The sequence below is a fragment of the Gadus macrocephalus genome, chromosome 2, assembly GCF_031168955.1.
Source record: "Gadus macrocephalus chromosome 2, ASM3116895v1".
In the NCBI taxonomy this organism is placed as follows: domain Eukaryota; kingdom Metazoa; phylum Chordata; class Actinopteri; order Gadiformes; family Gadidae; genus Gadus; species Gadus macrocephalus.
In genome coordinates, this window is record NC_082383.1 from 10,046,895 (window position 1) to 10,066,140 (window position 19,246).

The following is a 19,246-nucleotide window of genomic DNA, read 5'->3' on the forward strand; positions in this document are numbered from 1 at the left end:
TGTTTGTTTACTTAATGTTTCCTTAGTTGAACTTTGAACGGCGCACACCTACTTCTTTGAGTGAGGGCTGGGGTCATTAGTTGTTCAGAGGTCGATAGAGCTCTGTTGAGGGAGACGACGCTTCGATCTGACGAATCTACCTGTGAGTGAAGCCATAAATGAGCGATATAGAAGGTTGTGTCTTGATCATCGTGCGACTTAATGATACGAAGTGAAGGTTAAAGTTGAAAGATCAAAGGACTTGCACATTGAGGCTGATACGAATGTGAGTATTGTGGTTCACAATTGGATGATTAGTAGCTAGCTGGCAAATTGTATGTTTACCTAGCTGTGTTAGCGTGTGCGTTTGCATTTAGCACTCTTCAAAACAGAAAATAGCGTGTCGATTAGGGTGCACTTAGCTAGTGGATGCCTTGACTACACGCTAAAACCGGTAAGTGTCAGCTAGCCTGTATCTTAAATGTTTCCTGACAAAAAACTGAATGCACTATTTTTTTGGTTATTTTTCAAAAGAAAATAGATTCACCAAATTCATGTGTTGATATTGAGTGTAAACATTGAGTGTTACGATTGTCAACATTCTGTTCTCTGATTGGCCTGTTTTTCTTTTTTTTTGTTAAGTGAAGGGCATGGCTACCCGCTCATCTACCTTGAGGATAGGAGTGGTGGGTTATGGACATTTAGGTTTGCACACACACCTGCATGACCTACCCTGTCCATCCTTTCACTTTATGTTATCCAGTTCATGCATTGCATCAAATGAATCGATTATTTGCGTGTGTGTGTGTGTGTGTGTGTGTGCGTGTGTTTGTGTTTTGCAGGGCAGTACCTAGTGGAGAGGATCATAAAAGATGGAGCTGGCCTGGGTCTTACTCTGGCGTTTGCTTGGAATCGAAACCCTCACAAGCTAAAGGGTTTAGTTCCTGACCACCTAATACTTGAAGACCTATCTGCTTTTAAAACCAGGTATAGCCACACACATCAACTCACCAAATAAATAATAATGCATAAATGCTTTTACAACATACAAATGTCATTCAACTTCTCAGCATTCAAACAAAAAGGCATACGAATAGAAATGGCGACACTTTTACAGGGTATGCGAGGTGATCGTAGAGGTGTGCCATCCTCAGATCGTCAAGGACTTTGGTGTTCAGTTTCTCTCTCATGCACACTTCCTGGTGAGTTTTGCCCCACTTCTTGTTGGACTTAGTGGGAATGAATCAATATCTATCTTCTTGGCATGTTGAAAGTACATTTGGAAGCCTTTTATCCCAAATGACTGAGGAACTACAAATACAATATAGATTGTACGGAGTGCACAGTAGGTGTAGGAACCATCATTTAATAGAACAAGCTACAGTGTCGGTACAGTTGACGAAACAGGATTTTGTATTTTGCAGATGTTGTTAGTGGGAGTTTCAATAACCTAACTTACTTATCCTATCAGGCATCACCCGAGCCTCTGGACAACCCCCGGATACTGGGAAATTAAAAATGGCAAATTGTTTGCCATTTAGGTTAACCCTGTAGATGTGCATGAATGAGGAGAGTGTAGACAGCGGACGGCGTTACACCCACTAGCTTTATTAGCCCAGTTCAACAACAACAACAACCAACGCGCCCCAGCATGCCGTGCTTCCCCCGTCAGCACGCCATCGCAGTAACCATAGAGACTGTCAACATAGTCTACATCCCCCTTCTTAAGTTATATGCTAACGAGGCACATAATATGAAATAGCAGATAATAGACCATTGCACATAATAGAACATAGCACATAATAGAAAATAGCAGACTTGCATGTAATGAAACCCCAAGCATCTAATAAAGAACATGTAACATATATCTGTTGTCCTCCCCCTGTTTTTTTTTTGTTTTTTTTTAAAGAGTGTCCAACAGTCCAGAACAGGCTGCAACATGAGGGGGGGGAGGGGTCAAATGTCAGTGTGCCAGCACAGCACAGAGCTTGTCTGTGCCTTGTAGAGAGAGCTGGGTCTCGATGCTCTCCCTGAGCGAGTAAAAATCACAGGCCGCTGTCCCTGTGACAATTCCGGTCCCACACTGTTGTGGGCTTCGTGGATGTGCGATTGCAACAACAGCAGGTGGGTCCCCTGCCGTGGAGTCAGGAACATAGGTCTCAGGTGTCTGGAGTAGGTGGCGTCTGTTCCTGACATATGTTGCATCTCCAGCCTTGACCTGGTAACTATTTGGTTGTGGTGCTGTTCCTAGCACTGTTGCCAGTCTGTCGTGTCCTCTCTTTGTCTGCATTCTCACTGTCTGCACAGCTCGCAGTGGAGCCAGTGGCCTAGCTGATTTGTCGTAGTTGGCCTTTCCACTCTGTCTCGCCTGTGTCAGGGCCATCTGGACCTGTGTCTCCACTTCGGGTGAGTACATGGCTTTGGTCATGGGAATGAAAGCCCTGGTGCGCCAAGAGAGCAGGCATTGAGCTGGCGACGGCAACCCGTCCCTGGGCATGTTGCGTAGGCTGAGGAGAGCTGCATCTATGTCCGTTCCATCTCGTGCACATTTCTCCAGCAGGTGCTTTGCCGAGCGCACAGCCCTCTCAGCAAGCCCATTGGACTGAGGTTACAGTGGACTGCTGGTGACATGACAGAAGTCCCACTTGTGTGCAAATTCCCGGAACTCCCTACTTGTGAAGTAAGCAGCATTGTCTATCATGAGTGGCTGTGGTACTCCGTGAGTAGCAAAGTGGCGTTTAAACTTGGCCACCAATGTGGCCAACCCAGGAGCCGGTCTATCTCGAACCAGCCAGAGTAGGAGTCAACAAGCACAAGATGCTCCTTCCCCTCCCACTCCAAAACATCTGCTGCGGTGAGGGACCACGGTAGGTCAGGGATGTCATGCAGTTGAAGGGGCTCCTTAGGCTGGTGTGGCTTGAGAGCATTGAAGGGGGCACACCTGGAAACTTCTCTTTCAATGTCAGTGTAGATGGTCGGCCAGAACATTGTCTCCCTGACCCTGCGCTTCGTGGCCTCGAGACCAGGCTGGCCCTGGTGCAGCTGTTGCATGTAGTAACGCTGGAGGGAGTTTGGAATGACGAACCACTGTGCAAACCACTGTCACCCGTGAGTTCCTCTCTCATGGCGTAGAACGGTCTCAGGTCACATGGCACCTCCCTCAATGCATCGGGCCAGCCTGCAGAAACGACCTCAGCGAGACGCCGGCAGAGAGGATCAGCCAACGTCTCACGCTTCAGTTCTTCAACCCTGTGTGAGGAGAGGACGTCCACCACCATAACCTCGTACTCCTCCATTTCCTCAGCTTGGTCAGTGGAGGGCAAATGTGCACGGGAGAGAGCATCAGCGACGTAGAGCTCCCTGCCCCTCTTGTAGATGACGTCGAGGTTGTAACGCTGCAGACGGAGGATCATCCTTTGTAGGCGCGCAGAGGCTGTGTGAAGTGGCTTTTTTATTATGGTAATGAGCGGCTGATGGTCAGTCTCGACAGTCACAGCCCGTCCATATATGTAGTGATGGAATTTCGTGCAAGCATAGAAAAAGGGCCAGGAGCTCTTTCTCAATCTGAGCGTAGCGTGACTCAGTCTCCGTGAGGGCCCTTGAAGCGAAAGCCACCGGTCGGCCGTTTTGGAGGCAGACTGCACCCAGTCCGTGCTGTGAGGCGTCAGCTGACAGCACAACAGATTGGTGCACATCAAAGTACCGCAGCACCGGGGGACCTGCGATAAGTTCCTTGAGTTTTGTGAACGCCGCTGTGTGGAGCTCCAGCCAGCACCAGTCTACATCCTGGCGCAACAGCTCGCGCAGGGGTGCCGTGGCCTCACTTTAGTCTGGTTCAAATTGGCCAAGTAGTTGGTCATGCCTAGGAACCTTAGGAGACCGTTCTTGTCCTCCGGGCCGGCGGGGAAATCTGGCGGACGGCAGCGGTCTTGGCAGGGTCGGGTTTCGCATCCTGGTCGGTGAGCAGGTGACCGACATAAGCAACCTCAGTGACCCTGAAACATCACTTCTCAGGGTTCAGTCTGAGATTGAGAGCCCGTATCCTGTCCATGACTTGGCGGAGACGGAGATCATGCTCCTCTCTCGAGCGGCCCCACACCAAAATGTCATCTATCACAATTGCCCACTGCAGTCCTTCGAAAAGCTGCTCCATGGACCTCTGGAAAACCTCACTCCCCGTGGTGATGCCATGGCATAGCGCACATCCTCTGGCTTGTCTATGCTCTGACAGTAAAACATTTCCACAGTCTCACAGTGAAACACATCAGTTGGCCCTTGCAGTGGCTGCGTGTCAAGTTCACTCACGTGTGTGTATCTGCCTCTGTGTGCAGCGGGGGGCGGAACCTGCCCTGGCCTGTTGGGGGCAAACGGTTTGCCTGAACTGCAGCATCTAGAGAAGTGGTTCATTCTTCCACACGTGTTGCAGCGCTTTTTGAGCGCTGGACTCTTGTTCCGGTCTGGTGCGTGTTGGCCACCACAGTTTGTGCATGGGTCGAATTCCACTGTGCACACCTCTGCTTCCTTTTTTAGTTCTCTGTTGCCCTTCTCAGATCGTTCGTGCAGATCTCAACGGCCGAATTTAGCGTCAGTTTCTTCTCCTTTAAAAGCTGTGCACAGACAGTGTCACTGTGTATACCACAGACCAAACGATCTCTAATCAGTTCATCATGCAGTGTCCCGAAGTCACATTTCTTGGCCATGACCTTCAACGCGGAAACATATGACTGGATTGACTCGTGCCGTTTCTGGTCAGTCGTGTTGAATGATTGTCTGTCCATAATCACGTTCTTTACCGGCAGGCATAATTCCTCAAATTTCTTTACCAGCACGGCAGGGTCCTCGCGATCCTCGTCGGCCGCAGAATCAAACATGTCGAGTTTATCCAATGCCTCCGGACCGGCGAGGTTGAGAACGTGTAGGCTTGCACTTTCATACTAGCCGTCAGCCGCCAGCCCGGCGTTGCTATAGACATGCCATTCCCGCTTGAACTGCTCCCAGTTGTGAGTGATATCCTAGTTAAACACGAGCGGGTTCATCCGGCGGAGTCCTTGTGCCATCTTAGATTCGATTCGGCTCACTTCTGACACCATGTAGATGTCATTTAGCCATTTAGGTTAACCCTGTAGATGTGCATGGATGAGGAGAGTGTAGACAGCGAACGATGTTACACCCACTAGCTTTATTAGCCCAGTTCAACAACAACAACAACCAACGCGCCCCAGCATGCCGTGCGTCCCCGTGACGTCAGCACGCCGTCGCAGTAACCATAGAGACTGTCATCATAGTCTACAAACCCTTACTAGGAATTTCTCTTGGTAGGCTGATGCAAAGACATGAATCTAAATGCTATTCGAAATACAACCTTTTAAATGACTTAATCATTCCTTTCTATTAGGTAGGCTCTCCCTCGGCACTCTGTGACCCCGAGCTGAACCAGCAACTCCGGCAAGCGGCCAGTCTTCACGGCAACACGCTCTACGTCCCCAGTGGTGCATTGTGGGGAGGCCAGGACATCCAGAGGCTTGACGACAGCGGGGCACTCACAGTAATGACAAACTTTTACCCAAAGCAACCTACAGTCAATTCAGATACTATGTCATAAGGGTTAGGTAGGGGGTTAAGGCACACAGACTGCAGACATTGGGGATGCTAAACCCTAAACACCGGACTATTCTCCTCCACCTATGCACATGATTCCACAGGGTGTGTTCGTAAGGATGTCCAAACACCCCTCCTGCTTCAGGCTCACAGAGGACACGCTCTCTGATTGGACTGAGGGCGAGGGGAGGCGGGTCTTATTCAGGGGCTCTGTGGCTGAGCTGTGCCCATTGGCCCCCAACAACGTGAACACCATGGCAGCGGTTGCTGTGGCAGCAGGAACCCTGGGCTTTCCTGGGGTTATCGGGGAGATTGTGTCGGATACAGCGTGAGTCTTCCCCTACACCAAACTATAATTATACAACACAGAACACATAACTCTGTTCACAAACTGCCAGTGCAGAGCGGTGTTGTTGTTTTTTGTACCAAAGGCCTGGCCTGTGAAAGGATGCAGTGTCCTACTAAAAACACTTAAAAATTGGTTTTCAAAGTAAACTTTCAGTAAATTGCAGTAACAAAACTGAATAGTGCGCAAAGATTTGAAATGCTATTCATTAGTTGGTATTTTCAATGCTATGATGAGAATATCAGTATACCGAGCTAGGAAACAACTGTATTATTTATGTCATGAATAAATCGTATTTATTTCTTTAATCCAATTCCATTAATTCCTCAAGTGGCTTTTAATGACAATACAAAAATATTGAGCTGGATTTTAAGAAATGACGTTGACATCAGCAGTTGACATCGCCCTTAACTATCCACCCCATGTAATATATCAATTAGGCAAAATAAAACGGTTACTGTAAAATGAAACGATTTGAAATAAAGTAGGGTTCCAAAGTCCTAACCTCCCCCCTCTCCGGGGGTGTGTGGGCCAGGCTGAGGGACTACCACGTGGTGGAGGTGGAGGTGAGTGGAGCCCATGGCTTCTCGGTCCACACGGTGAGGAGGAACCCTGCCCAGCTGGGAGCCGTGACCGGCAGCGCCACCTACAACTCTTTCTGGCACAGTCTACTGGGTGAGCTGAACGCGCTGGGGACCCCGCTCTTATCACAGTCTACTGGGTGAGCTGAACGCGCTGGGGGACCCCGCTCTTATCACAGTCTACTGGGTGAGCTGAACGCGCTGGGGGACCCCGCTCTTATCACAGTCTACTGGGTGAGCTGAACGCGCTGGGGGACCCCGCTCTTATCACAGTCTACTGGGTGAGCTGAACGCGCTGGGGGACCCCGCTCTTATCACAGTCTACTGGGTGAGCTGAACGCGCTGGGGACCCCGCTCTTATCAGCAGCGGTCAGCGATGGTGTCACGGTCGCTTCTTGTTCTTATGACGGTCGATGATTGACTGTTGAGGTACAGAACCGTAGTAAAAATTGTCCAGACAATTTGGAGAAACAAGCCAGAGTAAGCTAGAATTTGTATCCTACTGAAAAAATCCCATCCCTATTAATTTCATCAAGACCCAATTAAATGATTGGACGGGCTCATTGCAGGCCTGAAAAAACCAGAGATACAACTTCGCTTTTTTTTGCATGGGCAAATGATTTATTGACTGCTGAGAGGATGTAAAGAGAATTTCAACAAACGACATTAAATCCTTCTTAAATGTATTCCTACACTAGCTTTACGAATCAAAACTAATAAAGTAAATCCAATGTCATTCTACTGCTTAGCTGCACATTAAGATATGGATATGGGTGCGGAAAAAAACAGACCCCCATAATATTAGTCAAATTAACATTTCTTCATATACGTTGGGAATGAGTCTTCGAATGTCTGAAAGCTAGCCTGGTTTGTCCATCATGACCAACATTTTATTGTATTCTAAATCTTCTCTGCACTCTCTCTCTAGTTTGTAAAGGGCACGGTGGGAAGGTGCACTTGTGCTGATGGCTGTCTTCACCCTCAAATGGAGGGATCAAAAGTTGTGAGGAATGTACCCAAGTATCTGCTACCACATTAATTCCACACTTTCCATGTAATCAAGCACATATAAGTGAAATCCTAGATTTTTTATAATACGTGTGGAAGTCGGATATTGTTGCCAACTTGCAAACCTGAATCTCTTGTCATTAAAAACCCATTTCAAAACAAAAGGAGAAGAGAGCGTTGTTTGTAGTAAACATATAGTGTACATAGACTTTATTTGTATTTATCTGGTACAATAGGTCAACAAAAGACAACACTAACAATATTCCCTCAATAACAGACAATAACACATATACTTAAAAACGTACCACAGCGTCACTTAAGCCTTCGCTGTTATGATAGTCCATTCAAAACCACCTTTTTTAGACCAGACCACTGTATAACCTGCACAAAGGAACGCTCCTCATCTTTCCTTCATCATTAATAAATACTGACTGGCCAGTTTACAGCTATACTGTCACCCGCTCAGACGGACATGAGTGTGGTTATCACAAGGCCCCGTTACCAAAAGGCTAACAAATAAACAAACACACAGTGCTGAGATCTTAATGTAGAAGAGATTCATACAGCATGGGGTTCTGAGGCAGTATGTGATAGTGAGAGTGTGGTGTGTGATGTGTGTGTGTGTGTATAGGCATTAAAAACAAGACAACTGCCACCACAAGGTAGGCAACTACAGGTATAAAACAGTGTTGTAAAATAAAGTCACCTTCTCAAGCTAGTAGATATGTTAGGAAGGATCTTTTGAGGCTGTGCAAAGTTCTGAATGAAAGTCTGAAAAGCTTCCACTTGTGCCCAGGGACGGGCCTCTGTAGCTTTCAGTTTGTGTAGAGGTGACAAAATAAACGAGGTCTTCTTTTAAATACCCCTCATTATTCAGTGTAAGTACAAAAGTTAAACTTGCTATGGTGCAGAATACCCTATTTATTTTTTATCAGAAAAAAAGTCAACATTAGTAGTAAACCAATTGTTAAACTGCTGCTACAACTTAAAACAGAACTTTTATTTATTTTATTAGTTACTTTTTTATTTATGATTGATGTACCTATTCAGTTGATAATTCAAAAATAAGTCTTCCCCACTTTGGCATGTTGGGAAGACATTGAGGCTGAGGCTAATTGTACCCCCTGACCCCCTAACATGGACATCAATCAGCAAAGATTTTGAAAAAGCTTCCCTTGAGAGTTGTTTGAGTGTGTGCGTGTGTGTGTGTTTGTGCGTGCATCAGTCGCTCTCGCTGGGAACCCCGTCGCCAGCTTTGGTTTTAGCTACGAAGGGTTGGCGGATGTTCACGCGGTCCTTCTCCGCCTCCAGGTCCTCATCATAGCGCTCGTCTTCGTCGTCGCTGTGGTGAGGTGAGGAGTGGCGGGAGAGGGATGGGGAGGGGGGCACAGATGCAGGGCGAGGGTACCGGAACCCAGATGACTGGAGAGAAGAGGAAGAGGAAATAAAGAGGAAATTAAAAATAGCTAACGCTAGTTATAACAATCTTCCAAATAAAGCCCATTGAAAGCCAAGTTAAGCAAATGAAGGACATACCGAGGTAGGGTCTTGAGCTTCGTACATGTAGGTGTCAGGGAAGGCCTTGGCCAGTGCCATATGCCGCGCTGATATATAATACTGGTCCAAGACGGAGGAGGAAGGAAATATACAATCACTGGCAGTCATCCCTATTCATTTTGTTATGATTAATTTTAAATCTGCATTGGTTAACCTGCAATGTAAATTCAAATATTTAACATGGAAATTATATGTAACCATAAGAAAAACACCTGTTTTTGCAGTTGCACACTGGTAACAGTAGTAGATAACACATCATAATTTTTTGGGCCAATCAGAACAAACTATTTACAACGACCGTTGCAATCTACAGGGGGTGCTTTAGTTTTTAGTACCAGGTCACAGTTACTCACCACTCCACATGTGTAATGCCACTTGTGACAACAGGTAGGTGCAAAGTTTTAATGCTGTGATTTTAAGTGAACATTAATGCCACAATAAACCTTAAAGGAGACATATTATACCATCAGGTGTGAGTGTGACTCACACCTGGTGGTATAATATGACCCCTTTAATTTAACAAAATCGAAATGAGTGTGTTTGCATTGGCTGTTGATCTTCACAATGCCGTCACTGCAATATTTGCAGTCGTTTTTCTTACGAGTCATGGTTGGAGGAGACATGACTCAGAGGACAACAAACCAAATCGACTGTCGACTGTCTGTGGGAACACACCAATTTCGATATATTTTGGAGTATATCTGGGACTTAAGGGTATCGCGGGCCCATTCCCGCTGGCTCCAGGCTCCCTTACCCTGCCGAGGTATCTCCAGTCCAACAGGTCACTGAGGCGTTCGGTGCGGTTCCTCTGGATGATCCGCTGGCGCCGGCTCTGCTTGCAGAACTGGAACAGGAAGGAAGTGAGCTGGTTGCACGACTCATCCACTCCCCGAAACCTCCGGTCCAGAATGTAAATCCCTAGCAGAAAAATACATAGAACTTGAAAGGTTCGAAAAAACTAACATTAAGTGGAAACACCATGGCAGTGAAGATCACATTGAATTCCTTCGACTATCTTACCGTACGCAGAAGGATCTGCGATGTGTTCCTCCATGAAGCAGCCGAAGCCAGACAGATTGGTGGAGATAGACGGAATACCCATCACTGTGCACTCAGCTGCCGGCAGAGAAGGAAGATACAAATATTTACTTTAATTTTAACAAATTAATAAAAAGATGGATATTGATGGAATGTTCTATGAGGTTCCATATAGTATGTACTTCTTCTTATTTCCTTTGAAATTATACTTACCCTATAGCACTATAACTTTTTGTAGTTTGGTTCGATTGTGTTCAAGTGGGTCATTAAAAAGTTTCGGTATTCACTGTCGAACCCCTGAATGCTCCTTAATGACCTGTATCCTAATTCACTGTCCAACCCCTGAATGCTCCTAAATGACTTGTATCCTAATTCACTGTCCAACTCCTGCCTGCCTGCATTTGCTCAATAGTACGTCTTTGTGTGTTCAATTCCCCATGCCAATAAAGCTTTTAAATTGAATAAACTAGCAGGCGGCGAGACATACCTGGAGTGTACCCCCAGGGTTCATAGTAGGAGGGAAACACGCCAAGATGGCAGCCCCTCACAAACTCCTCGTAGTCCATAGGCAGGAGGGGAGAGGTAGATGACAGGAACTCTGGATGGAAGATGACCTACGACAACAGATGTAAATTAATATAATATATTTGATCAAAAGATATAAAAATAGGTTAATAGTTTAGATCGGCTTTTTACTGAAAACTACATGGAGCTTACTCCTGCTGCTCCTCTAGCAACTATAGGCTACTTGCATTTCTCTGGAGAATGCCTCCAGGTATGCATTCACTAAATTGAAAGAATAAGTAGAAAAACAACAACTGCTGCAAGTGTGCTAGTTGTGGCACGGACATGCCTTGACGCGGTCGGCGGAGCAGTTGAAGAGGCCGATGCGGCGGATGCAGTTGAGGATGGGGTCGCTGCTGTCCTCCAGCATGTTGTGGGTGCAGATAGGTGGCTGACACTGCCTCTGAGTGGAGAAGATGGCTCGCTTCATCATGGTGAAGTCCTCCTTGTCCAGCATCTTGGACACGTCTGGTAGCTGCCCACTAAGCATCACCAAAACGTGTTTGAAGGGGCTTTATCAACAATATATACATTATTTTATAAAAGGTGATTGCCGCACACACAGGGTAGTAATAGGAGGTTGGTTGAGGTGAGAAAATGGCATCTTAATATGAGAAAAACAAAATGTCATAGTATATAATTCTATAATATGTTTAATAGAATTACTAAATAATTACATTATGTCATATACATTATAATTCAATATGAACTTACACTAGCAGAGACTCGTAAAGTTTTTTGCCAAATCGTTCCTTTACCGTCTGCGCTGTATCCCTGTTGGGGGGGAAACTTGTTAGTGCCAGTGCAAAAACCGACACGGCCACTCAAATGGGATTACACATGTGAAGCTGGTCTATAATGAAAATGTCCAAGCGTCGCTTTTTTGTTCAATATTGAGTTTGTCACTTTATGTTTTTGCTTTGTCAACTATGGTAATGCTTCATTTATTTTGTCTTTTGAGCCAATGCAGTAGTTAAGCATATCTTCCATTAGCAGCATGCCACTGTGATCTTACAGGCATATTTATTTTACAAAATGTAATTTGCACAAGCTTGTTGGAAATTACACCTAAACACACATGAAAAGATACACCACTCTCATCCGCCATCCCATCATCTCACCAGAGCTGCTTCCTGACCGCCTGGCCCTTCAGCGTCTCCACATTGAAGTTGTTGGTCCTGGCGGGCATGATGAAGAAGGCCACCACCGTCACGTCGCTGTGGTTCACCTGTTCCAAGCAGAGCGGTACGGGCCACCATGTGGGTGAGTTTTATCCTCCACACGCACACACGCACACGCACACGCACACACACACAGACAGAACTCACCCTCAGCAGGTAGTTGAGTCTAGCCAAGGCCTCTAAGAAAATGTCCGCTCCCTTGTTAGAGAATTCATATCGTCCAGCAATGAAGAGAAACACACACTTGTCCAGGTTGAAGTCAAGGTGCCTGACGGACATGAAAGCACAGTAAATAAACAAGGGGTTCAATAGAACCCACAAATGTTTCACCCACCCTATGAAGATTATTGTTATACTATTATACTATTAAGTATCAAGTGGAGAGGAATCCCAGACCCGTAGAAGTGTCCTCTGATGAACTCCTGGATGCGATTCTTGCTTTTGGCGTGGAGGTTCTGGAACTCATGCATGGCCGAGAACTTCTTCACGTTCAGACCGTTGGGAGTGATGATGTCTGGGTGCGGGGGAAGGGAGGGGGAGAGGGAGAGAGGGAATGTTTATATCAGCTACATTATGAAATGAAAATCAACCAACGAAATCCTTTATCCATTTCATTTGAAGAAAACATAACTGCCATTATCTGTGGGTACTTTCATAATATTTTTCTTTCTAAATCCATTGGGCTCGAGTTAAATATGAAACCTTTTTTGTTTTAATGTTTGCATCTCATTGTACCTAGTTCTTAAACTAGGCAGGTGGAGTCCTGGTCACCGATGGGTTAGCGTCTCCGTCTCACCTGGTTTCCTCTTGAGGAGGTACTCTGCCTCGATGGCAGTGATCTGGGACACGGTGGTGAAGACATGAGCACAGCGCGCCGCGGACCGCTCCAGACAGTAGCGGTGGTAGATCTGTCGGTCGCCCGCCTCCTTGTCCACGTTGAACTGGACGTGAAAAAGAGAAAGAGAGAGAAAGAGAGAGAGAGTCAAGGGATGGATGACGGCCAGATGGATTGAGAGATAGATGGATGATTGATTGATGGTTGGATAATGGCTCGATTGATGGGTAGATAGATCGATGATTGACGATGGATGGATGATATAAAAATGTATGGAAGACCTACCAACATCTAAAGACCCACATGAGTAGGACTGATAATCATCTTGAGTTGTAGTTCGATACATAACCGAGTCTGAAGAGCTGTTCTCAGAAACTCAGCAAGGGGTTGCTTCCACCTAAACCAATCGTGAGCTGGATAAAGATTTGTTGATTGACGTTGCTCTCCGTTGTTGATATACCGAGCAATAACTTTTTGGTTCAAAACGGCTTCAATGTCAGAATCCATAGAGTTTAATGATACTTCAGAGGCAGAATCCACACTTTAATGTCAGGAATCGTGTTGGGTGTCAGATGGTTTTCTGCTGCTCTGACTATCTCAGTAATAATTCCTGCTGAGACACCAACAGCAGACCCTGAATCACAGAACATTCGCAAAAAGTGGGCGGGGAAATCGAGGACCAGAACCAGGCAACACATGATAGACACACACGAACACCTGCCCACCGACCTCGGCCAGGTTGTTGTAGAAGTCCACTTTGCCAGCGCACAGGTAGCGGCCCAGCAGGGTGGCGTGGGTGGTGAAGATGGTGGCCACGGGAAGCTGCCTTCGACGGCACAGCATCAGCCCCAAGCCCGCTAGCCACTCATGGAAGTGGGCCAGGATGTGGGGGGGTTCCTCACACTGGGCCGCATACTGGAGACGTAGCGAGAGGAAGGGTGGGGGGGGGGGGTTAAGGGTCAAAGAGTGGAAAGAACACATACACAATGAGGGTGAATTGTTTTTGTCCCGACTTTTGAACTAGAAAAAAAAAAAGATCCCTCTTTAACTCTTATATCCTCCACCTGGTGGTAACAGAGGAAAATAAAACACACTTTTAGCAAGAGCATAACTTTTAACAGTCAGACTAAAGAAACGCTCAAGATACTCCGCTCTGATAATTAAATCACAACGCTAACATTCTACAGAGCATTGTGTTTTTTGTTTGATCTGGTGCAATATGTTTGACCCCTGACCTCTCCCAGGAGCCAGGCAGTGAGGAAGCCGAAGAGGACAGCGTCGTTGGCCTCACGGTCGAACCACGGCACACCGATGGAGAAGTTCTCCCATAGCTCGCTTTTCCAGCGGTCTAGAGACCACGCGGTGAATGCCACATCGATGAGGACCACATAGGGACTACCCTCGATCAGCCAGCGACCAAAGTACACCTGGAGGGGGTGGGGTGGGGGGTGGGGTGGGGGGTGGGGTGGGGGCAAATCAGCAACTCAAACAAGCCAACCAACCACATTTTCACTAATTTGATTTACTAAAGCACTAAAGTAAGATCCATTACTGAAAGTTCTGGATGTTATCTGTGGTATGTAGTATTTGGTAAATGAACAGATAGCAATTTGATGTATTTAACGACATGAGAATACACTTTAGCTGACAAAGAACCATAGCCACATTTGAAAGACCATGGATAATAATTTACACAGATCATACCCCAAAATATAACCATCTTTTCTGCTACAATTTCATATCTTCTGAATTTTGTTTAACAACCGCTGTGTAGGAAGGACTGAAAGGTCTCCCGGTTTAAAATAAATCAGAAATGTCGCTTTAAAATAGCATCACGACCGCGAGCCATGGCCATGACCCATAATCCCACAGTGTCCTCTCTCACAAAGTGACACAGCAGCACACACCCAAACATAGACAGGCATTCTCACTATACAAGGAGCCACACACACACACACACGTATGAGAGAGAGGAAGAGAGATAGAGAGAGGAAAGAGGGATACAGCCTTTAACCTTTAATCTTTAATAGGAGAATGCTACAGGGTTTAGAGTGCACACACACACACACACACACACAAACACACAGCGAGATAGATATATGGACATAAAACCTGCCTAAGACTCCAATGCTTGGATAAGAGTATCTGCTAAATAGTACCTGATGAAACTTCTCTCAATGTAATTAATGCAGGAAGTAGCTCCAATATTCAGAGTATATTCAGTGTGCATGTATTTCCCCCTTTCATCTGACAGTACCAGCTGAACTCGCCTCGACTAAGCCCGCCTTTTTTTGTGTTTCGATGGCCAAAATGAGGTACCTGGTACTTTTTTAGTCTCACCTCCGTCGAGGTTCATAGAGAGTTGATCTGATACTTTTGTGTGACGTAAACAGGCTGCTGGCCACTGATTGGCCAGAGTGACGCCCCTGGACGAATAATGATGAGCGAGAGGTCCGAGCCTGACACCTGACACCCGACGTCCGGCATCTTTAAATACTAGCATCAGCCTTCAGTCAACAATAGTGATTGATTATTGAACATGGATCAGCGAGCAAGAACACGCGTGGACCGGGCCAGAGGTGGAGACGCTCCTGTGTGTAACCCTGTCTGTTTATCTGTCGCAGTTTCGCGCAGTGGCGTGCTATCAACTCGCCCACGTTGAAGAGGTACTTTCTAGATGGATACACCACGTGCCTGGAACCCAATCAGGTCGCGCCACGCTAAGCTGTGGCGAGTTGTGCTGGTACCGTCGGTGGAAAAGGGGGCATATGGGTGCCGACCCCTGCGTGCGTGCACAACACTACCTTACAGCCGCTGGCGTTCATCTTGTCGATGGTGCGTTTGAGGATGGGGTTGGTGGGCTCGATGAGCTCCACCTGGGTGCGCACGTTGCTCTCCACATACGGACCCACCAGGAAGTAGTTCTCCCCCCACTCCTCCGCGGTCAGCCGCGCCTTGGTCTGGATCACAGTGTAGATCCCCCCAACTGCACACACGTGCATGTTCACACACACACACACACACACACACACACACACACACACACACACACACACACACACACACACACACACACACACACACACACACACACACACACACACACACACACACACACACACACACACACACACACACACACACACACAGTTAGGATCTTCAATAGCAGCTAGGGTTATGTTTATACCTACAGGTAGCAAAGATAAATTGGGAATCAAACCCAGTACTTTTCAGCTGGGGAGGTACACATGCGCACCTACTAACCCTTTTGTCCGTGGCAAATCCTGCACAAGGAACTCCATATGTTCTCTTGTTGTTTTAATACATTACATTATTGTAATTTTCCTGTAAGCTTTCCTTGGCCATGAGATCACCTTCATGGCCAACAACAGGGGGTGTGGGTAGGCAGGTTGGTTACCCTTCCACCGCACCTCATACATTACCGCATTTCATCCTTCAATAGCTCGGATCTGCTAGGATGTGAAATGAACAACCTGGCAGCGCCCCCTACTGCGTACCTTTGTTAGCCACCTCCCAGGCGACCTCAAAGAGGACGGCATCCTCCAAATCAAACTCCTCATCCCAGTCCTCCAGGCCTGACAGGGAGGTCACGGACAGGCTGCGCGCCAGAGGCATGCTGGTAAAACACAGAGACCAAAGCTTGGTGAAGCGTTCAGTTCAGTACATGGCTAGGTCATCAAAAGCTAAATATCCTTAGTAGAAAAATGTATGAAAGGAAAAAGGTCTCTTCTACATTTCCTTTTATTTATATCGTTCTATTTACATAGGGACAGGGACAGGCTGTATAGAGGAGTCTGGCTGAACATAAATGACCCTATTGAGGCAGCGTCCTGCTACTATAGTGCATGTGTTTGGGTTTCCTCTGGCTCACCTGGAGAGAATCCAAGTACCAGCCCGACATATAAAGACCTAAGAATCGGGTCAAACCCAGGACCTCAGACATTGCTCTAACCACATATCACCCTTTTCTCAGCACATTTATGAACAACATTGCTATGAGCTTGCTTGTGGACAATCTTCCCCACTGTGCTTCTAGCACATGGTTTATAATGAGTCTCTCAAGCAGTCAAGCAGCCTAATGGCAGACAAATGCAGTGGAGTTATAGCTGATGTAAAAATATCAATACCTTACAACTCCATATTAATGCACAGCAATAGAGAGGGTTCCAATAATAAATACCCTACTAAACACTGTGGTTTGGTTTAGTTTGATATGAAGCTTTTTATTTTACTATAAGTTAGAAACAACCAGCGATGGCCTAATAGTCTGATTCCCGGATTAGAGCAACACGTTTGGTGTCAAGGCTGGTTCACCAGGTTGAAAAGTAATGTTGCCCTATAAAACAAGATTATCTCATCATTGAAGTTAAAACAGCATCATAAATGAATGCGTGCATCAAATCTAACAGTGTGTGTGTGTGTGTGTGTGTGTGTGTGTGTGTGTGTGTGTGTGTGTGTGTGTGTGTGTGTGTGTGTGTGTGTGTGTGTGTGTGTGTGTGTGTGTGTGTGTGTGTGTGTGTGTTACCATGTCAACCTTGCACAACGAGCTGGAGGTGGCACAATGCACTCCCCTAAAAACACGAGCACATGCCCACACAAGCACATTCAAAAACACGACCGAAATCGTCAGTTTGCCATTTGAGTCAGCACCATAATGGGGAAATACTGTGGGAGTAAGGTGAAAATATGTTGGAAGCATTGTGGTAATGCTGTGGAAATACTGGAACTGCAAGGGTTAGCCGATCAGAGTATCCAAGTCAAGATATAATCGTACAGGATTTCCTTTATAATACCACATACTACCCCATCTCTATCTCCTAAATAAATTCATAATTTATCACCCGAGATTATATCTAAGCAGGATATGTTGCAATACTGACCACAGCCAGGGTTGGGAAACAATAGAAGCAAAGGTGAAAGGATGCAAAGAAAGGGAGGAAGTCTGTGCGTGTGTGTCTGTATGTTTGTCCTTTCTTAACTTTCTGAATACCTAGTCATGATGACAGTATAGCTCCAGTCAAAATGAATATTCACTTTTTCTTACATAACATGTCTATGTAGATTAGTAGGCCTACTAACACTAGTTAGTAGTAAGACATGTCTGGTATTTCTGTGGAAATAATTGAAAGGACAAGAGGAGATATTTAAAAAAATATAATCTACACAGTTCGGATTGATTCGGGGTCAAACTATGAAAAGTAAACAACAGCCACAAGAGCCCTCAGATACGTGACTGTTCACACATACCCAGGAAACCAGTGGTCACATCTCCTCTCTTGGATGTGTCCTTCAAGAGTGAAGTGCTAGTCGTGTGTATGTACCGGAGCCGGTTAGGAACAAAACATACTGCACGTCTTTATTTTTTAATACTGCTCTTTGCCCTGATTCAATTGCATCAAAGATATACACGAATCTCTTACTTGAAGTCTAGTTGAATACAAAATGCGAACGTGACAGCAGACCGCTACAGTTGCAGCCCTGTAGCGGAAAAGGAATACATTGCGCATTGATGTATTCCTTAAAGAAGTAATCAAAATGACCCATGTGGAAATATGCATGTCGCTACTTACCTTTCAAATATACCCGGACTTCACAATCGCTTGCTTGGCCAACATTAACAGCTGTCACCGTCAATAAAATAGGTAAAGAAAAAAAAGGACGAGCAAAGGGGAGGTAGCCTCATTTAAATTCGACTGGCTCGCATTGGTTTAATATGTATTCCATCATTTGAAAGGTCCCCCTGCCCTAACATAAACGTTCTTTCTGACGTGGGGGGTGTGTGTCAAATGTACAAGACCCGCCCATGCAACTCCTCTATAGAACAACGTCATCCGGCATTGGGGGCGTTTTCCTTCAGCGAGCGACGCAATTGGCTGTCGATAGTTTAAAGGTCTCACTGTTGCCGGTGAATAATCATATCGAGTTCAGCATTACTCCCACTTTTCTTTTTTGTCTAGGGTCTGAGATGGGAGAGAGAGTTATTTATAATGTCTGTTAAGGTCACATGGGATCATACCGCATCGTGACTGTTGACATTATACCCTCCCTTCACATAGGCCTATCTATATCCAACCGTTCAACACAATGCCATCGCTTTATATCCCATTTCTTAAATAAAATGCTCTGCAATAGGAAGCACTACCCCATACATTATAATTGTGGTGACATCAGTCAATGATACAAACGACAACTTTATAGAACCTTGTAAATCGTTATAAATGAACAGTTTTCCGATTGGTAAATTAATTTGATTGTCGTGATAAACGACATGGCTGATTATATTTGGAGATGCTTGCAACAAGAAAAACGCATTTATTAGTCAGCTAATAATACACACTTTATTATTATGGGGAGAGACACTGGGAGAGACATCCTCTTTATATAGCTTAAATGTCAGTGAGTGAGTTAAATTGAAAAAATTTAAGCTCCGGTTCCCAGGACACCTCCTATGATGTTATTTTACAGCCAACAACTTTATTGGAGTAGGCGTACAGTTTTTAAGGAAGATACCTTTTAAAACGATTCATAGCCTTTTGAG

At 45.7% G+C, this 19,246-nt stretch overlaps 2 protein-coding genes and 1 long non-coding RNA gene across 7 annotated transcripts; 2 read left to right on the forward strand and 1 right to left on the reverse strand.

Moving 5' to 3' along the window:
* Positions 1–35: 35 nt before the first annotated feature.
* On the forward strand, positions 36–8,140 carry aspdh (aspartate dehydrogenase domain containing). 3 transcript variants are annotated; one of them, XM_060039670.1, is made up of 8 exons: positions 36–142; positions 622–684; positions 822–966; positions 1,097–1,181; positions 5,375–5,524; positions 5,682–5,905; positions 6,459–6,644; positions 7,433–8,140. In XM_060039670.1, exons 2-8 carry the CDS (start codon positions 630–632, stop codon positions 7,437–7,439), a joined length of 852 nt encoding a protein of 283 aa, XP_059895653.1. In that variant the 5' UTR covers positions 36–142; positions 622–629; the 3' UTR covers positions 7,440–8,140. The 3 variants fall into 3 exon arrangements, with proteins under 3 accessions (XP_059895653.1, XP_059895644.1, XP_059895663.1); XM_060039661.1 differs by having other exon boundaries at positions 64–433; XM_060039680.1 differs by having other exon boundaries at positions 84–433; positions 6,459–6,598.
* On the reverse strand, positions 7,690–18,480 carry gys1 (glycogen synthase 1 (muscle)). 3 transcript variants are annotated; one of them, XM_060039571.1, is made up of 18 exons: positions 18,279–18,480; positions 18,129–18,186; positions 17,248–17,279; positions 16,206–16,324; positions 15,492–15,673; positions 13,923–14,114; positions 13,417–13,602; positions 12,649–12,793; positions 12,249–12,366; positions 12,000–12,120; positions 11,793–11,899; positions 11,386–11,445; positions 10,961–11,153; positions 10,595–10,721; positions 10,090–10,185; positions 9,824–9,987; positions 9,049–9,129; positions 7,690–8,934 (listed from the first exon to the last, which is right to left on the reverse strand). In XM_060039571.1, exons 4-18 carry the CDS (start codon positions 16,321–16,323, stop codon positions 8,734–8,736), a joined length of 2,091 nt encoding a protein of 696 aa, XP_059895554.1. In that variant the 5' UTR covers position 16,324; positions 17,248–17,279; positions 18,129–18,186; positions 18,279–18,480; the 3' UTR covers positions 7,690–8,733. The 3 variants fall into 3 exon arrangements, with proteins under 3 accessions (XP_059895554.1, XP_059895545.1, XP_059895538.1); XM_060039562.1 differs by lacking the exon at positions 17,248–17,279; XM_060039555.1 differs by lacking the exons at positions 17,248–17,279; positions 18,129–18,186 and having other exon boundaries at positions 18,279–18,479.
* LOC132448433 (uncharacterized) lies at positions 16,961–18,495 on the forward strand. The gene is made up of 2 exons (XR_009523362.1): positions 16,961–17,396; positions 17,442–18,495. It is a non-coding gene; the product is annotated as an uncharacterized LOC132448433 (long non-coding RNA).
* The last annotated feature ends 751 nt before the right edge of the window (positions 18,496–19,246 follow it).

Bases quoted from the DNA above. Each gene is read 5' to 3' on its own strand.
- aspdh (XM_060039670.1), top strand. From the start codon at position 630: ATGGCTACCCGCTCATCTACCTTGAGGATAGGAGTGGTGGGTTATGGA. The intron at 685-821 runs GTTTGCACACAC...TGTGTTTTGCAG, and splicing joins GGTGGGTTATGGACATTTAG to GGCAGTACCTAGTGGAGAGG. The intron at 5,525-5,681 runs GTAATGACAAAC...ATGATTCCACAG, and splicing joins ACGACAGCGGGGCACTCACA to GGTGTGTTCGTAAGGATGTC.
- gys1 (XM_060039562.1), bottom strand. From the start codon at position 16,323: ATGCCTCTGGCGCGCAGCCTGTCCGTGACCTCCCTGTCAGGCCTGGAG. The intron at 15,674-16,205 runs GTACGCAGTAGG...ACGTGTGTGCAG, and splicing joins CTGGGAGGTGGCTAACAAAG to TTGGGGGGATCTACACTGTG. The intron at 10,186-10,594 runs GTATGTCTCGCC...CTCTGCCGGCAG, and splicing joins ACCCTGGGGGTACACTCCAG to CTGAGTGCACAGTGATGGGT.